Source organism: Phoca vitulina, unplaced genomic scaffold (assembly GCF_004348235.1).
Source record: "Phoca vitulina isolate PV1807 unplaced genomic scaffold, GSC_HSeal_1.0 scaffold1, whole genome shotgun sequence".
In the NCBI taxonomy this organism is placed as follows: domain Eukaryota; kingdom Metazoa; phylum Chordata; class Mammalia; order Carnivora; family Phocidae; genus Phoca; species Phoca vitulina.
The window spans coordinates 9471203-9489209 of record NW_022589704.1 but is presented as its reverse complement, the minus strand read 5'-3'; the positions used below and the strand labels follow the sequence as shown (position 1 = coordinate 9489209).

General features: G+C 44.1%; 2 protein-coding genes across 3 annotated transcripts in view; one reads left to right on the top strand and one right to left on the bottom strand.

Annotated features, from left to right (window-relative positions):
• FBXO36 (F-box protein 36) overlaps positions 1-11126 on the top strand; it is a 128512-nt gene extending 117386 nt beyond the window's left edge. Inside the window, exon 3 of the transcript XR_004298867.1 lies at positions 9844-11126. The gene's annotated coding sequence lies outside the window, so the exon portion shown is untranslated. The remainder of the gene's footprint in view (positions 1-9843) is intronic.
• SLC16A14 (solute carrier family 16 member 14) overlaps positions 1-14587 on the bottom strand; it is a 28503-nt gene extending 13916 nt beyond the window's left edge. Inside the window, exons 1-3 of one of the 2 annotated variants that reach the window (XM_032400497.1) lie at positions 14215-14587; positions 7439-7710; positions 739-882 (exon numbers count right to left, since the gene is read on the bottom strand). In XM_032400497.1, coding sequence (XP_032256388.1) covers positions 739-882; positions 7439-7710; positions 14215-14309 — 511 coding nt within the window. In that variant the 5' untranslated portion in view covers positions 14310-14587. Of the gene's footprint in view, positions 1-738; positions 883-7438; positions 7711-13906 lie in introns of both variants that reach the window. The other variant, XM_032400506.1, reaches the window with a different exon arrangement.
• Positions 14588-18007: the final 3420 nt, after the last annotated feature.

Below are 18007 nucleotides of genomic sequence, written 5' to 3'. Positions count from 1 at the left end.
CCTGGTAGCCAGTTTTTACCTACTCGCTGGGGGAGTGACATGCTCTGCTCTAGATTTGCTTCTTAAGAGTCTAGATATATGTGGATTTTGCTATTTCATTCATTTGAATAGGGCTGAAGGAGAAAATTATTATTCTATGATTCATGCTCCATTCTGCAGTTATTAAATGAGAGAATGTTCTTAGTTTTCTTAATATTCAGTCTATTCACCTACATCTGTATTATTACTTTCCTTTTCCTAGTCTTCATAAGAGAGAAGACTAGCACTTGGAACCAATCATGAAAAATTTAATTAAATTCTAATAGGAAGGCCAAGTACACTTGTTAGGTTGTTTTTCCACGCTTAAGGCATATATAATATCTTATATTAAAAAGTATTTCCTGGAGTATATGGTGGGTGGGGTGGAGGAAAAGAAGGACAAACTATGGGACGCCCAGGTGGCTCCGTGGGTTAAGCGTCTGCCTTTAGCTCAGGTCATGATCCCAGGTTCCTGGGATCAGGGCCCGCAGCACTGGGCTCCATGTTCAGCAGGGAGTCTGCTTCTCCCTCTCCCTCTGCACCTCCCTCCCCAGCCCCCCGCGGCTTGTGCTCTCTCGCACGCTCTCTCAAATAAAGAAAATCTTTTAAAAAAAAAAAGGACAAAATATTTTAATGGGTTTCTTTTCTCCACAATTATTCATGGTCAAAATGCCCAACAAATATATTTAAAATTAAGATTAAAAAAATCAATATGCTTACCAGCTGTCACTCCAAAGGTAATAAAGAGATAATGCACGTTTGCGGCATAGGCGCTCAGTACCCAGCCGAGCGAGTTCACCAGCCCTCCGATTATTGCGGTCCGGCGACACCCACAGGTGTTAATAAACAAGCCGATGAAAGGTCCTGTCTCGGAACATTGAAAAGGGAATTGACTGATGGTGTTTTATTTTCATGCTTTCTTCGCAAATCCTCACATGAAGACAAAGAATAAAACATTACTAGGGCTATTAAATAAAATGAACCCAAATCCCCATTGCTTTATATGCAAAAAGCTTTTAGCATGCAAAGATGGGTTTCAGTAATTTCACTGGAGAGCGCAAAGTTCTAGGTTTTCAAGAAAGGCAGACCTGAAATAGACAAATGAGTTAGTTCGTTCTCTTGTCTACAACACAGGTAAGTCCTAAACTAGTGGTCTATGGGCTTATTCAGCCTGTGGATGCATTTTGTTTATCCAGAGCATAGTTTAAAAGATGTTTTGGGGGGCCAGGGTGGCTCAGTTGGTTGGGTGTCTGCCTTCAGCTCAGGTCATGATCCCGGGGTCTTGGGATGGAGCCCCGCTCAGCAGGGAGCCTGCTTCCCCCTCTCCCTCTGCCTGCCGCTCCCTACCGCTCCTGCTCTCTCTCGCTCTTTCTGAAATAAATAAATAAAATCTTTAAAAGTTGTTTTGAATCAGTTGCCAGCATTTAAAAATTAAGAACATTCACAAGAAATCCAATGGCAACACAGAATCCAGCAGGTTCCCACACAGCCAAGATGGGCTGGAGCTGTGCTGCGGCTCATTTACATTACTTGTTATTTGAGTTTTTGACTCCAGACCTAAGGGGAGTAAAGAAGGGGGTTCTCAGGACTGCCATGCTTCCAAAGAACTGATAGCTTATTTTCATGAGGACACCTGGATGCAAACCATGTTGAAAAGAACTTCTCATAGCTTTATATGTACTTCAGCCCCTGCCGACTCTCAGTCCCAAGCTGGCCCCACCAGGCTATGCATTTTATTGACACCGTGGAGATTCAGGAATACGCTTCAGTCCGCAGCGGGTGCCATGCTCACAGCGATATAGTATCATATGACATACATCCTGGCTGCTTACTTTCCTATGACGCTCTGGTTTTTGTCAAACCTCTTTGTTTTCTTCCCGATATTTATTTATTTATTTATTCATGCATGCATTCAATCATTCATTCTTTATTTTTATTAGTAGGTTCCATGTCCAGCATGGAGCCCAATGCGGGGACCACCCTGAGATTAAGACCTGAGCTGAGATCAAGAGCGGGATACTGAACCAACTAAGCCACCCAGGTACCCCTGTGGTAACTTCTGATGTCACAGAAGCTTAATGCTTGCCTTGTGATGCATGATTCCCTGTGCAAAAAGCAATCTGTATTTTAGCAATACAGTAGGAGGCTGTCATCAATATTCAGTAAGATGGCACATTTTAAAAATCATCTTATTTTTGATCATTGTTACTTTTCATAGTTATGAAACCCTATATTCTGGTGAGACTATTTCAGGTTAAAAATCTGTTAAACTCTAAGGAGCTTCCCCTTTTAGTTCAAACTGAAATTAAAATTTCCTTTAAAGTTCTAACTATATTCATGTACATATCTGGATGTACAGTTTGCTAATGAATTTTTTTCCTTGTCTAATGAAGCTGAGCGGGCCTAATCCTAAAAGTTATGAAGCTAATGATTTATTAATTTAATTAACCATGGTGCATTACAGAAAATAACTCAGCAGATAAACCTCTTAGAATAGACAATATACTAATTATATTTTACATAAATATACTGTTATATATTATAAAATAAGCACATGATATAAATAATACATAAACCAAACACATTGATATAAACATCTGAGGGAATTATTGGGGGCAACTGAAATTCTGAAACCGTAAGTTGAAGATGTGTCTTTGATTTCTTCACAAATATTTATTTATTTTTCTTTTATTTATTTATTTTAAAGATTTTATGTATTTATTTGTCAGAGAGAAAGAGAGAGAGAGAGCATAAGCAGGAGGGAGGGGCAGAGGGAGAAGCAGACTCCCTGCCCAGCAGGGAGCCTGATGCGGGGCTCGATCCCAGGACCCTGGGATCATGACGTGAGCTGAAGGCAGACACTTAACCGAATGAGTCACCTAGGTGTCCCACAAATATTTTTTTTAAAAAGATTTATTTATTTATTTGAGAAAGAGAGCATGTGTGTGAGTGGGGGGAGGGGCAGAGAGAGAGAGACTCTCAAGCAGACTCCCCGCTGAGCCTGGAGCCTGAGGCCGGGCTCGATCCCAGGACCCTGAGATCATGACCTGAGCCCAAATCAAGAGTCAGATGCTTAACCAACTGAGCCACCCGGGCGCCCCACAAAGATTTTTATTTTCCTAAACCCATAGTCACTTCACTACTCGAATCTCAGATGAGTGGATAAAAAAAGAGAAAAAGGCACGACTCATCGGTCCGCTGTTAACTGGCCCTTTAAGCTATGACAGGTCACCAGATCGCAGTTCAGGAGCATGATCATGTTTTCCATGTAACAAAAAGGGCCCAGAAGCAAGTGTTTCTGTGATACTGTATATTTCGGAAACACCGCATTCAGAAAACATTTGGGGAGAAAGGAGGGAGGTGGATTTCCCACGTAGGAGCAGATATTCGTCTGGAGAGACGTTGTCTATCAAAGAGAAAGGATGAATTGTTTTACTGGTAAGAAGTAAGTTGATAACAGTGTCTGGCTTTTCAGTTCATCATCTCTCACGTGGCAGAGCTGCCGTCCTGTACGACTCGCAGATGGGCAAAGCCAGCCCGGGAAATGCTGTGACCCCTCCATGGCCACAAAACACGGATAGGTCAGAATAAGGAAGTCGGACCCAAGCGTTCTGATTCCGCTCCATCTTCTCATCACGGCTGATGCTCAGCTGGCATCTCTGAGACCAAATTCGCGTTTCGCCAAAATGAAACGTACTCCCCACGTGGTCTAAGGACAAGGGGCAAAGGAGGTGGAGGAGGGACAGTTGTCTGGCTATATGATTCCCACTTTTGTGGAGGAATTCAGTGTTCTGGGATGAGACGCACACTTTCTCCTCTGCAGAAGGGATCTGACTCTGGCCCATTTCCCACATAATAAAGGAATAATAATTTCTTGCCGGTTCCCGCATCTCATCGGTTCACAAAAGTTCAGGTGAGGAGAGAAACTATCTGAGGTTACCTTGGCACACAGTCAAGGATGAAAGAAGGTTCATTGAACTCCTGGCTTCCTGGGCTAACCCTTCACTGCAAGAAGGAGTTCAGAGCCTCTAAACCAATGACTCACTGCCTTGGCTGAGCACTGGAGTCACTTAGGAGCTTAAAAAAAAAATCCTGATGCTCGGATCCCATCCCAAGAGATTTTGATTTGATGGTCTAGGTGCAGCATGAGCGACAGGGTTTTTAAAAGCTCCCCAGGTGGATCTGATGTGTAGCCAGGATTGGCAACCACTGTTCTAACTCTACTTAGCAAGACAGTGACCTTTTGCAGCCCGTAGATTCCCCTAACGTGGCTTCCACCAAGAATTCTTCCGAGGGCTGTCACCAAGGCTGCTGTAAATACGACTGAGGCGATTACGTTTTGTTAAAAATTGGGACCTTTGGCAGGTAACTGGCAAAGTCCGTGCTAGCAAAGAATGAAACAAGAATGAAATTATCGAGTTTCCTACATGCAACCCACTGCCCAAGAGAGGGATGGCTTTCAACTCTGTAACGTAATTCACGGATTTTTTTTTTTTAATTTAAAAGAGAAAACCTCAATAGGCTCACAATGATTGGAAAATGAGAACAATTTCTATTTCTTCACTTCACACATATTTTCAGTTCTCATCTGAGGTAGGGGCAGGCACTATGGTGTAGTAGACACAATTTTGAGTCCAGTGGACCAGCTTTGAAGCCTCTCTCATGCTTATCGGCTGTTCAACCTCCAGTAAGTTACTTAAACTCTGTGAGCATTGCATCTTCTTCCTCAGACAGAGTTCTTCCTGGTGCTAGTGTTGTTGCGGGATCTAAATGAGATCATGTACATAACGTGCACATGGCATATGGTAAGTGGCAAATAAAGGAGAGCTGTTCTTGCGGGCTTCTGGCTTGGAAAACACCCAACAGACCTGCAGCCGCCCTGTATCAGGCAGCTTAAGATAACTAACAGCAATTTAGGGTCACGATAAGATAAAAGACCTTTTATTTATATAACTATGAGCCTTGCTGTGTTATGATTCCCAAGACACAAGGTATTTATCCAGCAGGTGCCTTTCCTGTTGAAAGGTTAGTCTACAAGCTGAAATGACACTGTCTGGGATTCATGGACTCTCAAACAGAATTCTGGATATATAGTTACCTCCCAACTAAATTAAAGAGGACAATCACATTTCACCATCGCTATGAGTTAGGTGTTCTTATTTTGGGGGTCATATTCAAAATCATTGCCAATAATTTCAGGACTGCTTCCCACTGCTTATTTTTGTAGAGCTTGTGAAACACAAAATAACATCTAAGACAACCTCACTGGATGATTTGGAAAATAATGGGACTTTTCCTATCCTGGCCTTTCGCTGAGTCTTTTTTGTGGTAGACACATACTTCCTAGATTGAATCTGTAAGTATTTTGTTCTACCCCTTAAAGATTTTTTTTTTTAAGATTTTATTTGTAAGTAATCTCTATACCCAATGTGGGGCTCGAACTCATAACCCCAAGATCAAGAGTCACATGGTCCATGGACTGAACCAGCCAGGCTCCCCTTAAAGATTTATTTTTAAACAGGTAAAAATTGGATGCCTGGGTGGCTCAGTTGGTTAAGCATCTGGCTTCCGGCTTGGGTGGCGATCCCAGAGTCCTGGAGTCGGCTTCTCCCTCTCCCTCCGCCCCTCCCCTGACTTGTGCTCTGCTCTCTCTTGCTCACTCTGTCTCAAATAAATGAATAAAATCTTTAAAAAAAGGTAAAAAACCTGGATGTTAGGTATTCTAGAAGCACAGTTTTCCTTCACTGACTTATTGAGAAGGTTGAATCACATCCAACATAAAACTAGCACATTGCCTACACTGAAGTAAAACTTCCTGTGTTTTAACTACAATATCCTAGTTTTAACAAGGCCAATGTAGGGTTGAAGGAGTCAGTTGTTTAATGTTGCAGGCAAGATGATTTACCAGCAATTCCCTCACACACGTAATGGTGTCCTTATGTAATTTTAAAACTAGATTACTATTAATTCCCTTTGATAAACACACATACTCCACACACATCTTGAGAAATAATACTTTGTCCTTGTTTTCGATCATTAGCACTACCACCGTTATTAATGTTGTTTGTATTATCCAAAATAACATTGACTGAGTGCCAGCCAAGATCAACAAATCTTGGAATTGGATTCAAGGAGTTAATTACCAATGTGGAAATCACTGAAAAGGGAGACTCCCATCAAACTTTTGCACAGATGTCTGTCATACACAAACTCTCACAGAACCGGAAAAAGATTTGAGGCAATTTATGTTGCCAGTGTAATTTCCTGAATACTTGAAATTAAAAAAAATTTGATGTAGGGGTGCCTGTTTGGCTCAGCCGGTTAAGCGTTGGACTCTTGGTTTGGGCTCAGGTCATGATTTCAGGGTTCTGAGATCCAGCCCGGAGTGGGGCTCTGTGCTGGGAGTGGAGCCTGCTTGAGATTCTCTCTGCCCCTCCCCCACCCCCGCTTGTGCGCGTGCTCTCTCTAAAATAATAAATAAAAATAAATGTTAAAAAAATTCGATGTAAAAGTATGGCTTTTACTTTCAAGAGATAATGTAAGGAAAAACACCTGGTGTATAATAGATGCTTATTAAATATTAGTTGACAGTAAAAATTGTTTAGTTCCCAAAAGGAAACACATAGGCCATGTTATATTTAGGATAACTTCCTAGCTTGGCATTTCCAACTGCATGAGAACTACTTTCACAGATTGGTGTGTGGTTAGGTTTAACTAGAAAATACATTATTATTCCTTCTTGTTAGCTATATCAGTAACTTTTCTAAAAGCAGTTTAATAGATTTTTCAACAGCATATGATCAATATTTCAAATTAAATCACCGGAACTCTGAAAAAAGATTGTTACTTGCCTTTTTGTGGTGTTTTCTCTAATATTTTTATCTTTTACAAATATTCACAAATATTAAATAAACAGATCTGTAATGATAATGATATATAATGAATTAGAGCAGTCAAGAAAACAGAGTTTGGGGCAAAAGAGAGTTTTTTTAAATGATCAATTTTTAAGACACTCCAAATTTTTTATAATATTCAAATAGTAATATCACACAAAAGGACATGTATTATATGATTGCACTTATATGAGGTACTTTCATAGAGACTGAGGATAGAGTGGTAGTGGTCAGGGGTGAAGGGGAGGTGGGAACGGAGAGTTATTTCATGGGTGCAGAGTTTCACTTTGGGATGATGGAAAGGCTCTGGATGGTGGAGATGAATGCACTCAGTGGCAATGAACTGTATACCTAAAAATGGTTAAAATGGTAAATTTGATCTTATATATATTGTACCACGATAAAAAAAATAGTACCATCATTAATATCTAGTATCTAATGGTTCAACAATATAAAACCTTACTTATAGCAGGGGAATTGTCAACTTATAATAATTCAGTTTTACAACAGGTCACATGCAAACATACCCACAATCAAGGTGATGCCCATGCTGAGGGAGCTGACCCATGCAGTCAGGCCGCGGCTCTGATGGAATTCCTCAAGCCATTCCACGTTGAGGACTCCCAGGGCCATCTGGGAGCCCATGATGAGGATGTGCACAAAGAAGGAGGAAAGAACCACCATCCAAGCCCATCCACTGTCAATGTTTGGGTGGGGCTTAAGTGTCTTCTTATCTTTGGGGTCATCTTCAAAATCATACCCGATATCTTCATGACTTGTATACATTTTCCAAGATTTTCTGAAATACACATGACAAGTAATTTCCTTGAATGTCAAACCAAAAGTAGCTTTCTCTTCTTTGGACAGCTCTACCTTCCCATCATAACCAAACTGGCCTTCAGAATCATCTTGTCATCATGCAGATTTGGGAACACTCCTGACTCTTTTACTGCCAAGCGCTTTTGTGAAACCTGTTTCATCTCTACAGTCATCCTATCTATGAGCATTATTATTCACATTTTAAAGAAATGGAAATAGACTCAAAGAAAGAAGTGCCTTTCCCAAGTTCTCATGGCCGGGAAGTATGGCTACCCAGGAACCTAAGAATCAAACCCAGCTATTCCTGACTCCAAAGCCCATGCCTTGTGTCCATTATTGAGATGGATACTGACAGGTGACAACAAAGATGTCACAGAAGGAAGACAGTTGGCTCTAAACAGTCTTTCAGGGTAGCTTTGCCTTGGTAGAGCTCTCGACAGAGCATCTGGTCCTCATTTTGTGGGTCCAAGCGTTGAGTTTGTTCAGTACAGCAGAGTGGATTTGCCTCAGAAGACCAACTCATATGAACCCAACTCAGGAGAGACTGGTAAACTAGAAGGCCAATTTATTTATTTATTTTTACAATGGGAGCTAGAGCTTTCTAATAATGGTGATACTCAGGTCTGATACACAAGACACAAAAAAGAGGCTTGGGGGCTGGATGGAGCTGGAGGGGGGTGGTGATGCCAGGTCAGGCCAGGACTCTGGTTTCATTTTAATTTCTTAGGATGAGAATTAAGTACATGTATAAGAACTGAGGATAAGGAGTAAAAGAAGGACAGACAGAGACAGAGACAGTAATCCTGGGGGTGGTGGGACAGGAGGATTGGTCTTGATCAGGAGGAGCAAAGCAGAAGGTGGATGGAGATGATGATGCCAAGGAGTGGGATGAGAAGTTACACCCAATGGTCTAATTCTTGGATGAAGTAGGAAGTGAGGTCACTGGCTGAGAATGAAGAGGATGGTGGTTATGAAGGGCCCTCAACATTCAGGAAAATGGAAGAGACTGTTGCCCACAACGAGTGGAAATGATTGCCAGGCAGTTCTGAAGGTGGAGCTGAGCCCTGCAAGACAGCACCACAGAGCCACGGGCGTGCAGCACCAAGGACAGAGCGCTGGGAGCCTGAGCATCATCATCGGAGGAGAACGTTAAAACAACAAACGACTACAAGCTGGTCAGCTTTTTATTATGATCACTATGTGCCAGCAAATCTAGGCAACGTCACTGATAAAATACTCTTCTTCTGAAAAAATCTTTTGCTGCTCTAAGTTGCAATGATGTTTTAATTTTCTATCTGTAAGCTTCAAACGAGCGTGGTGCTATTACTTATCCTCTCATAAACACTGTATTATCCTTGGGAGTTATTTCAGAGAACTCCCGGTTCTACAGTTGACCCCAACACCCATGAGGCCCCAGCTACACACATGTGCTTTGAGAGTAAGTTCCCAGGAGTTGAGAATTATTGGAAGTCTCTGTGGCACAATTTGGTCCGCAGCCCCCAAGGTGTCACATGTCCCCACCTTCAGCAGGATGTTCAAGATTGGCGAACAGCACAGTTACTGTAGAGACGAAGAACCAGAACTTGACTTCTTCACTTCTGTCACTCTGCATGCCTACCTGGAGATTTTATTTTGTTTAACATGTAAAATAGCGAAACAGTGCAAGACTGTGAGGTGAAAACGTTTCGTTTGGAAAGTGAAGTGTGCAGTTAATACAGGCAATGTTTTACTCAACTGGAATAATGTCTTCAAAATAGAAATCTGTTCTTTTTTCAATTAATTATTTTGAAAACAGAAGAAAAAATAAGAAAATACTGATTATTACGAACCCACTACATGGTTGTTACTGAAAATCATGTCGTTGCAATGGAGGAAGGAGGTCTAAAAAATAATCCCAAATACATGAGGACCCCCTCCAATGGTGGGGTTTTTCTCAGCAGTGTTCTGGTGTGGACAGGTTGGGGGATGCGCAGAGAAGCGGATTGCGGTGGACTGCACAGTGCGTCGCCCACAGCCTCTTTCTGTACGCCCCCGAGCTAAGAATTGTTTGTACCTTTTTTAAAGGCTATGTGGTCCATGAAACTTAAAATGCTTACTCTCTGACCCTTCATAGGAAAAGCTGGCTGATCCCTGGACTGTACCATTGGTTCTGGCTACGAATTTGTTGGGAAGAAATGGGCACCGGGGACCCAAGGATGCCAGTGGAAGAGCAGTTTAATGGATCTGTCCTGGGGCTCATCCTGACTTTCCCCTTCTCTCATACCTGTCCTCGTTATTATTTTTATCTTTTAAATGGTTTTATGTCCTAAACAGCCATCCAATTCTCAACCACTACACTTCCTGCCCATGTCGCTCTTCTCTGCCTGGGTCCTTTTCCACCTCCCTGTTCTGCAGTCATCTGGGAGGGATAAAATGCTATCTTGCCATGTGATTTATTCACACTGTCAAGATATCTTTAGGATCAAGCCCAAGCTCCCCTTTGCCACTGCCAGGTTCTCCACAGATTATCTGCCCTCCTGGTCCCTGTGCTCCAGCCCTGCTAAAGCACTTACAGCTCCTTGACCTTGGCACAGTGTCTTAAGCTTTGGGGCATGACCTTCTCTTCTTCTCTCTTTTGGGAACACACTTCTCTCCTTCTAACCTCCTGCTCCTCCTTCAAGATTCAGCTAAATATAGTAGTGAAACCTTGACACGGTGAGAACCCTCCACCCCTGTAAACATCTCTAATCTCCAACAGTAGAGTATGTGTTCAATCAATCATTGTACAAGGTTGTTTGAAGACATGGAAAGAAGGTGTGAATTATACACGGGAGTGCTACAAAATTGGATGTGTGCAATAATCCCTTCATTGTTTTTGTTAAGAATAGGTATCCATTCACTCCAAGATTGAAGTGAAACAAAAATTGTAAGGGAGATTATGCTTTGGATGATGGTCTTAAAGTAATTTTCCTCCTTTTAACTGACCTTGTTCATAAAAAAAATCATAATAAATACGTATTAACTTTATAATAACAAAATAAAAGTCCCTCTATCTTTTAAACATCATCTGGATCAGCTTTTTGCCTCTGGTAGATGAGTGGCTGAATTGTAAAAAAGAAGGAAGATGATTCAAGAGCCATTTCCCGGAGTAAGTCTAGCCTGCCACTACCCTGCTCTCCCCCAGCAAGAGAACAGTCTGCCTGGGGACAGGAAGTGATGGGGCAGCCCTTGATTTCCAGAGCTCGAAGCCCAGAAAAGAGCTGCATTGGCAGAAGGCCCAGAGGATAAACCTACAGGGAGATCAGAAGGGGTGTTCGGTGGTTGTCTTCCTTCTGTCTCTGCTACTTGTATGCAGAATTCCAAGAAGCCAGAAAACGAAGAATCAGGGGAGTGACTGGCCTATATGAGTAATAATAACATCATTTTATTTTATTTTTATTTTTTTAATTAAAAAAATTTTTTATTAGTTTCAGAGATTGTATTTAGTGATTCATCAGTTGCATATAACACCCAGTGCAATTGGGTGATGGGCATTAAGGAAGGCACTTGATGTAATAACATCATGCATATTAAATCTGTGGGATAATGCTCAGCTCTGTTTAGTAAGACAAAACAACACGACTTGGCATTTTCTTAAAGCCCACTTACATCAAGGAAAAAGTGTGAAATAATAATATGAAAAAAGTTATAGTTTTTCAACCCATGAATTGAAATAGTAAGCATTTTCCTAAGCAATGTTAAGAACTTGATATTCTCACTGAATTATTTATTTTATGGGTTAAGAGATGCAATTGTCACTGAACTGCTCTCAACATTTGCATTTTATTTGTTCATAAATAAATGACATCAAATAGCATTTAATTGCCAAGTTTTATCCAAGAGGCGCAAGGGTGCGCGTAACGTACAGTAGCCAATGCAGAGACTGGTGGAGGGTGGGGGTGGCTAAAACGAAGTTCTGTCCCGTCCTCAGGAGGTCCCTGAAGATACACCTGGTAATAGAGCCCATCTGCATGTCATACCTAAATCTCTCTATAAGCAATTCACGTTTTGACTAATCACAGTTAACTTACTGCCCAACCAGGTTAACTAAAACAAACAAAAGACAACAGAAAAATAATTTTCTACCCCCTCCACCCCCAAGTTTGCTTTTAGCATTTACATAACTATAAGATACAAAATAACCATTTGAGTATTAAAATCCTAGTCTACACCCCATGAGCAGAGAGAGAGAGAGAGAGCACGTAACTGACCCAGCGACGGTTCTGGACCATCCTGTCCCCAGGCTCCCTGTCTTTCTCCGCCACATGGCCTTCAAGCTTTCTCACCTTCTCCGCATCCTGACACAAGTGTAGAATATTAACACGCATGGGGTACACTGGGGGTATATGGAGGCACTGAGTGTGGGGCTTCCTCTAAGATCAATATGTAAGATGGAACCCATTCGAGGCTGGCCTGTTGGAAGCTCAGCATATAACATTAGGGCCTTGCACAGAAGGAGGTGAAGGAAGACGATGGGAAGTTTATGGGACCAATAGTCAACCTTCCATTTGCCCCAAATGTGGGTTCATAAATGGTGGAAGAATCATCATAAATGGAGGGAAATGAAGTAATCCATGAAAGCTATGAGATGGAGGCCAGCTACATATTTATGTGCTACCAGTTTGAGGCGAAAATAATTTAGAGTCAGCTGGAGTGCATCAGAGATTAAAACTGAATTAATATTCCACAGCTCTGTTCCCAGAGTAAATTTTATAAACAAGTCATTCACTTTTAATTTGGCTACTATGATTATGTTAGCATGCGGTGAGTTCTTTATAAATGACAAGCAAAGGGGAAAGCGCCCGGTTAAAACTAAAATTACAACCTTCCCAAAAGGTGGACAGAGTAGGATGGTTACTGGTTCTTCATAAGATGCAGGGGAGTGGTGCGTCCACCTCCAACTGGGCTCTGGGTTCTTTTGCCCTCTAGACCTGGTGTGCAAGGCAATCTTGGGCCTTAGGGGGCGCACTTGAGCCCAACAGGCTGAAGAGGTTAGAGTCGCGATGGTTGGGGAGCTGAGGGAGTGCAGAGAGGCCAGCGCAGGGGAATCGGAAACTTCCCCTGGGTTCACGCTGTACTGGGGAGAACTAAACATAAAAATGCCTTCTAAACATACAAACTAAACATACACCACAGGGACTGTGTTGAGTGGCTTCTCCACACCGATCCTGTCCAGTCGGCATTAATGTCCCATTTCACAGACGAGGAAACTGAGGCTATTGTCGAATGAGTACAGTGAAGCTTGGAGGTCAAACTAGCAGGTCGTGGAGCCAGGCCTGAGGGATTCCAAAGCCTACTTTATCCACCCTCCCCCCCATCTCTCTCTCTCTCTCTCTCTCTCTCACTCTCTCTCTCACACACACACACACACACACGCGCGCCAGACAAGGCGAAAAGGAATCTTTCTAATCCTCAATAATAATCCTCACTCATCCTTGTTAATTAGCCTGAATCAACTTTCCCGCGGAAAGAAAACGACTTAATTGATAAGCAGAATTCAGTTTCTAAAACCTCGCCAATGGCCTTGGCGGCGTCTGGCCGGGTAATGGCCGCCCCGCGTCCCTCGCCCCCGTTAGTCTCCCTTTCCTCCCCCCGGGAGTCGGGGAGGCGGGGGGTAACCAGCACCTGCAGCCCCGGGCTTGCGCGCGCCCCGCTCCCGGGCTCCGCGTTCTGCCCGCTTCCCCGGCACCCCGAGAGCCCCATCCCGCGCACCCGCGTCCTCCGGCGGGCTCGGAACCCGCCAGCTCCGCGGGGAAGCGGGCCGAGCGCAGTCCCGGCCGCCTGCGCGGGGAGGCTTCCGCACCCCCGAACGTCCCCTAACCGCAGCCCCTGGTCTCCCCCTCTCCGCTCCGCCACTGCGTGGTTCGAGTTCCAAACTGGACTCGCGGAGGCGGGAGCGCGGCCCGGCCAGGGTGCCGCCGGGGGAGCGAGGCGCGCGTCCCCACGCTCCGCCCTGGCCCGAGGTTCCCCGCCCGCCCCGCGGTGGCCTCGCCCGCAGCTCGCGACCCCCGCGCCTCGGCGCAGCCCTGCCCGCCACCGCCCGGCAGCCTTCCCGGCCCTGCCTCCGGCCTGCGCCGCGCCTCGCCGAGGTCCCCGGAGAGCAGCGGCCACCCGCGGTCCAGGGTGCCTCGGGGGCCGCATGGCCTCGGGAGACTCACCGCCCGCGGTGCGCGGGGCTTCGGCCTCACTCGGCTCCCGGCCCCGATCCCCGAACTTGCTGTTTGCCGCGGAGCCCCCTGAGCGGCTGGGCGTAGAGAGCTGTTGCAATGTCGCCCCGCATCGTGGATGGAGATGCCGGTGGCAGCGGCTCGGCTCTCCGGCGGGCTCCGTGCGCTCGGTGCGCGGCGCCCGGGCTCGTCTCCGCCGCTCGCTGCCAGGCCAGGTGAGCGTTTCGTGGAGCTTCGAGCTCCGGGCCTCAGTCCGTGTGGCTTTAAAAAGGGTACGTTTGGAGGTGCCCGAACCTAACCTGGGCTTTCTTCCAATTGGTGCAATTTCAAATCTCCACGCTCGTTCATTCCTATACCGGCTAATTCTGGTTTGGCAGGAAAAAATTGCAGTCATCCCACGTGCACACTCTTGTGGCCGGTTGAAGTTTATAGCTTTGGCTGAGGCTCGCTAATGCTCTGCACATTTATAACCGGAGGAAAGGGTTTGAAACCTCGCCCCACGTGCGCGTGAGAGTAGCTTCCATTTCACTGAGATAGCAGGGAAGCGAGGAACCAAACCCTCACCAAGTCTGGGCCGCCAAATACTGCACCTTGTAGATGGAGGAGAAGGGCGGGGCCTGCAGTCTTCTTGGCCAAAGAGGACTGAAAATCCCTAATTCTTCGTCCCATTCAGGGTCCCACCTCTCATTGCTCTTTTTCCAGTCAGTATCTGCCCGTTGGCTCTTACACATTCAAGGGCACCGGGCACAAATTTCATTTCATGTGTGTGTACCCTGTTCCCAATAAAATTCTTTGCCCGTGGAAAGTTCTCAATATTTGTTAAGTGGGGGCGCCTGGGTGGCTTGGTCTTTAAGCGTCTGCCTTCGGCTCAGGTCATGGTCCCAGGGTCTCGGGATTGAGCCCCGCGTCAGGCTCCCTGCTCGGCGGGAAGCCTGCTTCTCCCTCTCCCACTCCCCCTGCTTGTGTTCCCTCTCTCGCTGTCTCTCTCTGTCAAAAAATAAAATCTTTAAAAAAAAAATTGTTAAGGGAATGGGCATAAATGAAGTCAGTGCTATTTTACCTCACCCGAAGGTATTTACAGTAGTTTTCTATGGCTGTTGTAGTAAGTTACCACACATTTAGTGGCTGAAAACACAAATTTAGTATCTTCCAGTTCTGGAGGTCAGAGGTCTGAAATGGGTCTTACTGTGCCGAAATGCAGGTGTTGGTGGGTTGTGTTCCCTCTGGCAGCTCGAGGGAAGAGCCACCAGGTTGAGAGGGCGCCTACGCTCCTTGGCTTGTGGCCACTACTCCTGTCTTCACAGCTAACAGCATTGCATCATTCTATGCCTTCCTCTTGGGCTCACATCACCCTCTGTCTCCCTCCTCCATTTTTAAGGGTCCTTGGGATTACATTGGTTTACTCAATGGTAATAGGATTATTGGATAATCAAAACAATCTCCCTGTTTTGAGGTCAGCTGATTAATAATCTTAATGCCACTTGCAACCTTAGTTCCTCTTTTGCCATGTGACCTATTATATTCACAGGTTCCAGGGCTTAGGATGTGGATGTCTCTGGGGGATCATTATGCTGTCTACCACAGATTGCCTTCTTCTTTCCTTGTTTCATTTTCTTTTTTGCAAGAAAGAATATTTACATGGATTTCACATGGCCATTTTTTATATTAGACCCTGATTAAAAAATAATTGAGAACATTGTGAGAAATTATGGCTAACTGAGGACATTTTGATGAGGCACTAGGCTTATGTGTTCCAAATGTTTTAATTTGCTGATCGGAACATGAGCAAATGGGTGGTTAGTAGTCCCTTCAGCTGTCCTCAGATTATCACTCACTTCAAGCAGGCTTTTGATAGCAAGTCAAGATTGGGGCAGAGCCTCAAGTGCAGAGGGCCCATCTTGTTTGAAAAGAGGTCTGTAAGATTTTTACGTTTGTTTTTCCCCTCAGAAACCTTGTACATTTATTGAGGTATAAGTGATGTAGTATGAACCGTAAATATTTAAATGTGCATGTTTACATTTGATGAGTTTTACCGTAAGTCAGGGGAACCGTCACCTCAATCAAATAACTCAGAATTTTCATGGTACCCTTGGTAATCCATGCCTCACCCCGTCCTAAATCCCCACGAAACCTCTTATCTGCTTTCTGAGAAGCTTCTACTCTGGACCATGTGTAATTCACATCTGGAATGCCCAAAGGAGGTTTTCTTTTCTTTCTGTTTCCAGCTTTGTTGAGTTATATTTATAAACTCAAATAAACTCAAATAAAACTGTATCTATTTAAAGTATACAATGCGATGACTTGATACACAAGTACATTGTGAAATGATTGCCACAACCAAGTTAATTCACACACCCATCACCTCATACAGTTAGCTTTTCCTTTGTGGTGAGAACACTTACGATCTACTCTTTTAGCAAACTTCAGGTATACAATCCAGTATTGTTAACTATAATTACCACACTGGACATTACAGCCTTAGAACATAATCATCTTATAACTGAAAGTTTGTGCCCTTTGACCAGCACCTCCTCACTTCTGCCATCTCCCAGTCCCTGGCAACCAAGCAACCATTCTATCCTGTGTTTCTGTACATTCAATCTTTTTTTTTTTTTTAAAGAATCTACCTATGAGTGGGATCATACAATATTTGTCTTTCTCTGTCTGGCTTATTTCATTTAATATGATGTCTTCCGGGGGCGCCTGGGTGGCTCAGTTGGTTAGGCAACTGCCTTCGGCTCAGGTCATGATCCCAGAGTCCCGGGATTGAGCCCCGCATCAGGCTCCCTGCTCAGCCGGGAGTCTGCTTCTCCCTCTGACCCTACCCGCTCTGGTGCTCTCTCTTTCTAAAATAAATAAAATAAAGTCTTAAAAAAAAATGATGTCTTCCAGGTCGGTCTCTGTTGTCACAAATAGCAGGATGTCCTTTTGTTATAGCTGAATAATATTCCATCTTCTTTATCCATTCATCCATCAACAGACACCTAGGTTGTTTCCATAGCTTGACTACATGAATAACGCCACAGTGAACATGGACGTGAAGATACCTCTTCAAGATACTGATTTCATTTCCCATAGAAGGCTTTCTGGTAAATTATTCTCCTTCACAAGTGTCACTGCTCTTACCTGCCTAGGGGTCTCTCGCTGACACAGGTACCTGGAGAGTAGGCCCAGAGCAAAGGGCCTAACTGTGATCCAAGGGTTGGTACATCCAGTTAAAGGACTAGAAATCCACTCTAAATTAGAATGTAAAAGACAAGCACTAAACTCTTCTCATGGATCTTCAGTAGACAAACCTAATGTTATCTCTTGATTTTCAGGCAAATTACACATTGTTCGCATAGTAGTCTTACCTTTCATTGAATTATATCAGGTAATAACCTTGTCCCTTAAGAAAATGAAACATTTCAAGAGCTGCTTCTAGAAGCTGTTTCTCTTAGTGTTATTTATTCATTTATTATTTTTTTATCTCTTATTCATGCATTCAACTGATTTCATAACTGGAGTTGGGGTAGAACTAAGAATTTGGACAATCTGTGCCTTAATTTTGGGGGTTTAATGGTGTGGATTAGGCATAAATTGGGATAAAATCAGCTTTTGAGGAAGTTGCTAGCACAGAATATTGAAAGTTTTTTTTGTTTTTTTTAAGATTTATTTATTTATTTGAGAGAGAGAGAGAGAGACTGTGAATGGGGGGAGGAGCAGAGGGAGATACTCTTCAAGCAGACTCCCTGCTGAGCATGGAGCCCAGCTTGGGGTTGATCTCACCACCCATGGGACCATGACCTGAGCCAAAACCAAGTGTCGGCTGCTTAACTGACTGAACCACCCAGGCATCTCAGATATTGAAGGTTTTTCAGGAATACCTTAATGTGTTACCTCGACTACCTCATTTGAGCAGAACCGCTAGGAAGTCAGTCCAGACATGAAGATGACTCAAAAACTCCATCGTTGTCCCATGGACACTGTTCTGTCTGTCCCTCGCTGTAGAAGGCAGTCCCCCCCACACCCCTCCATGTTTACTGCAAAGACACTGTGATGGTCAATTCTGTGTCAACCTGACCAATAAGTGTTGGTGAGAATGTGGAGAAA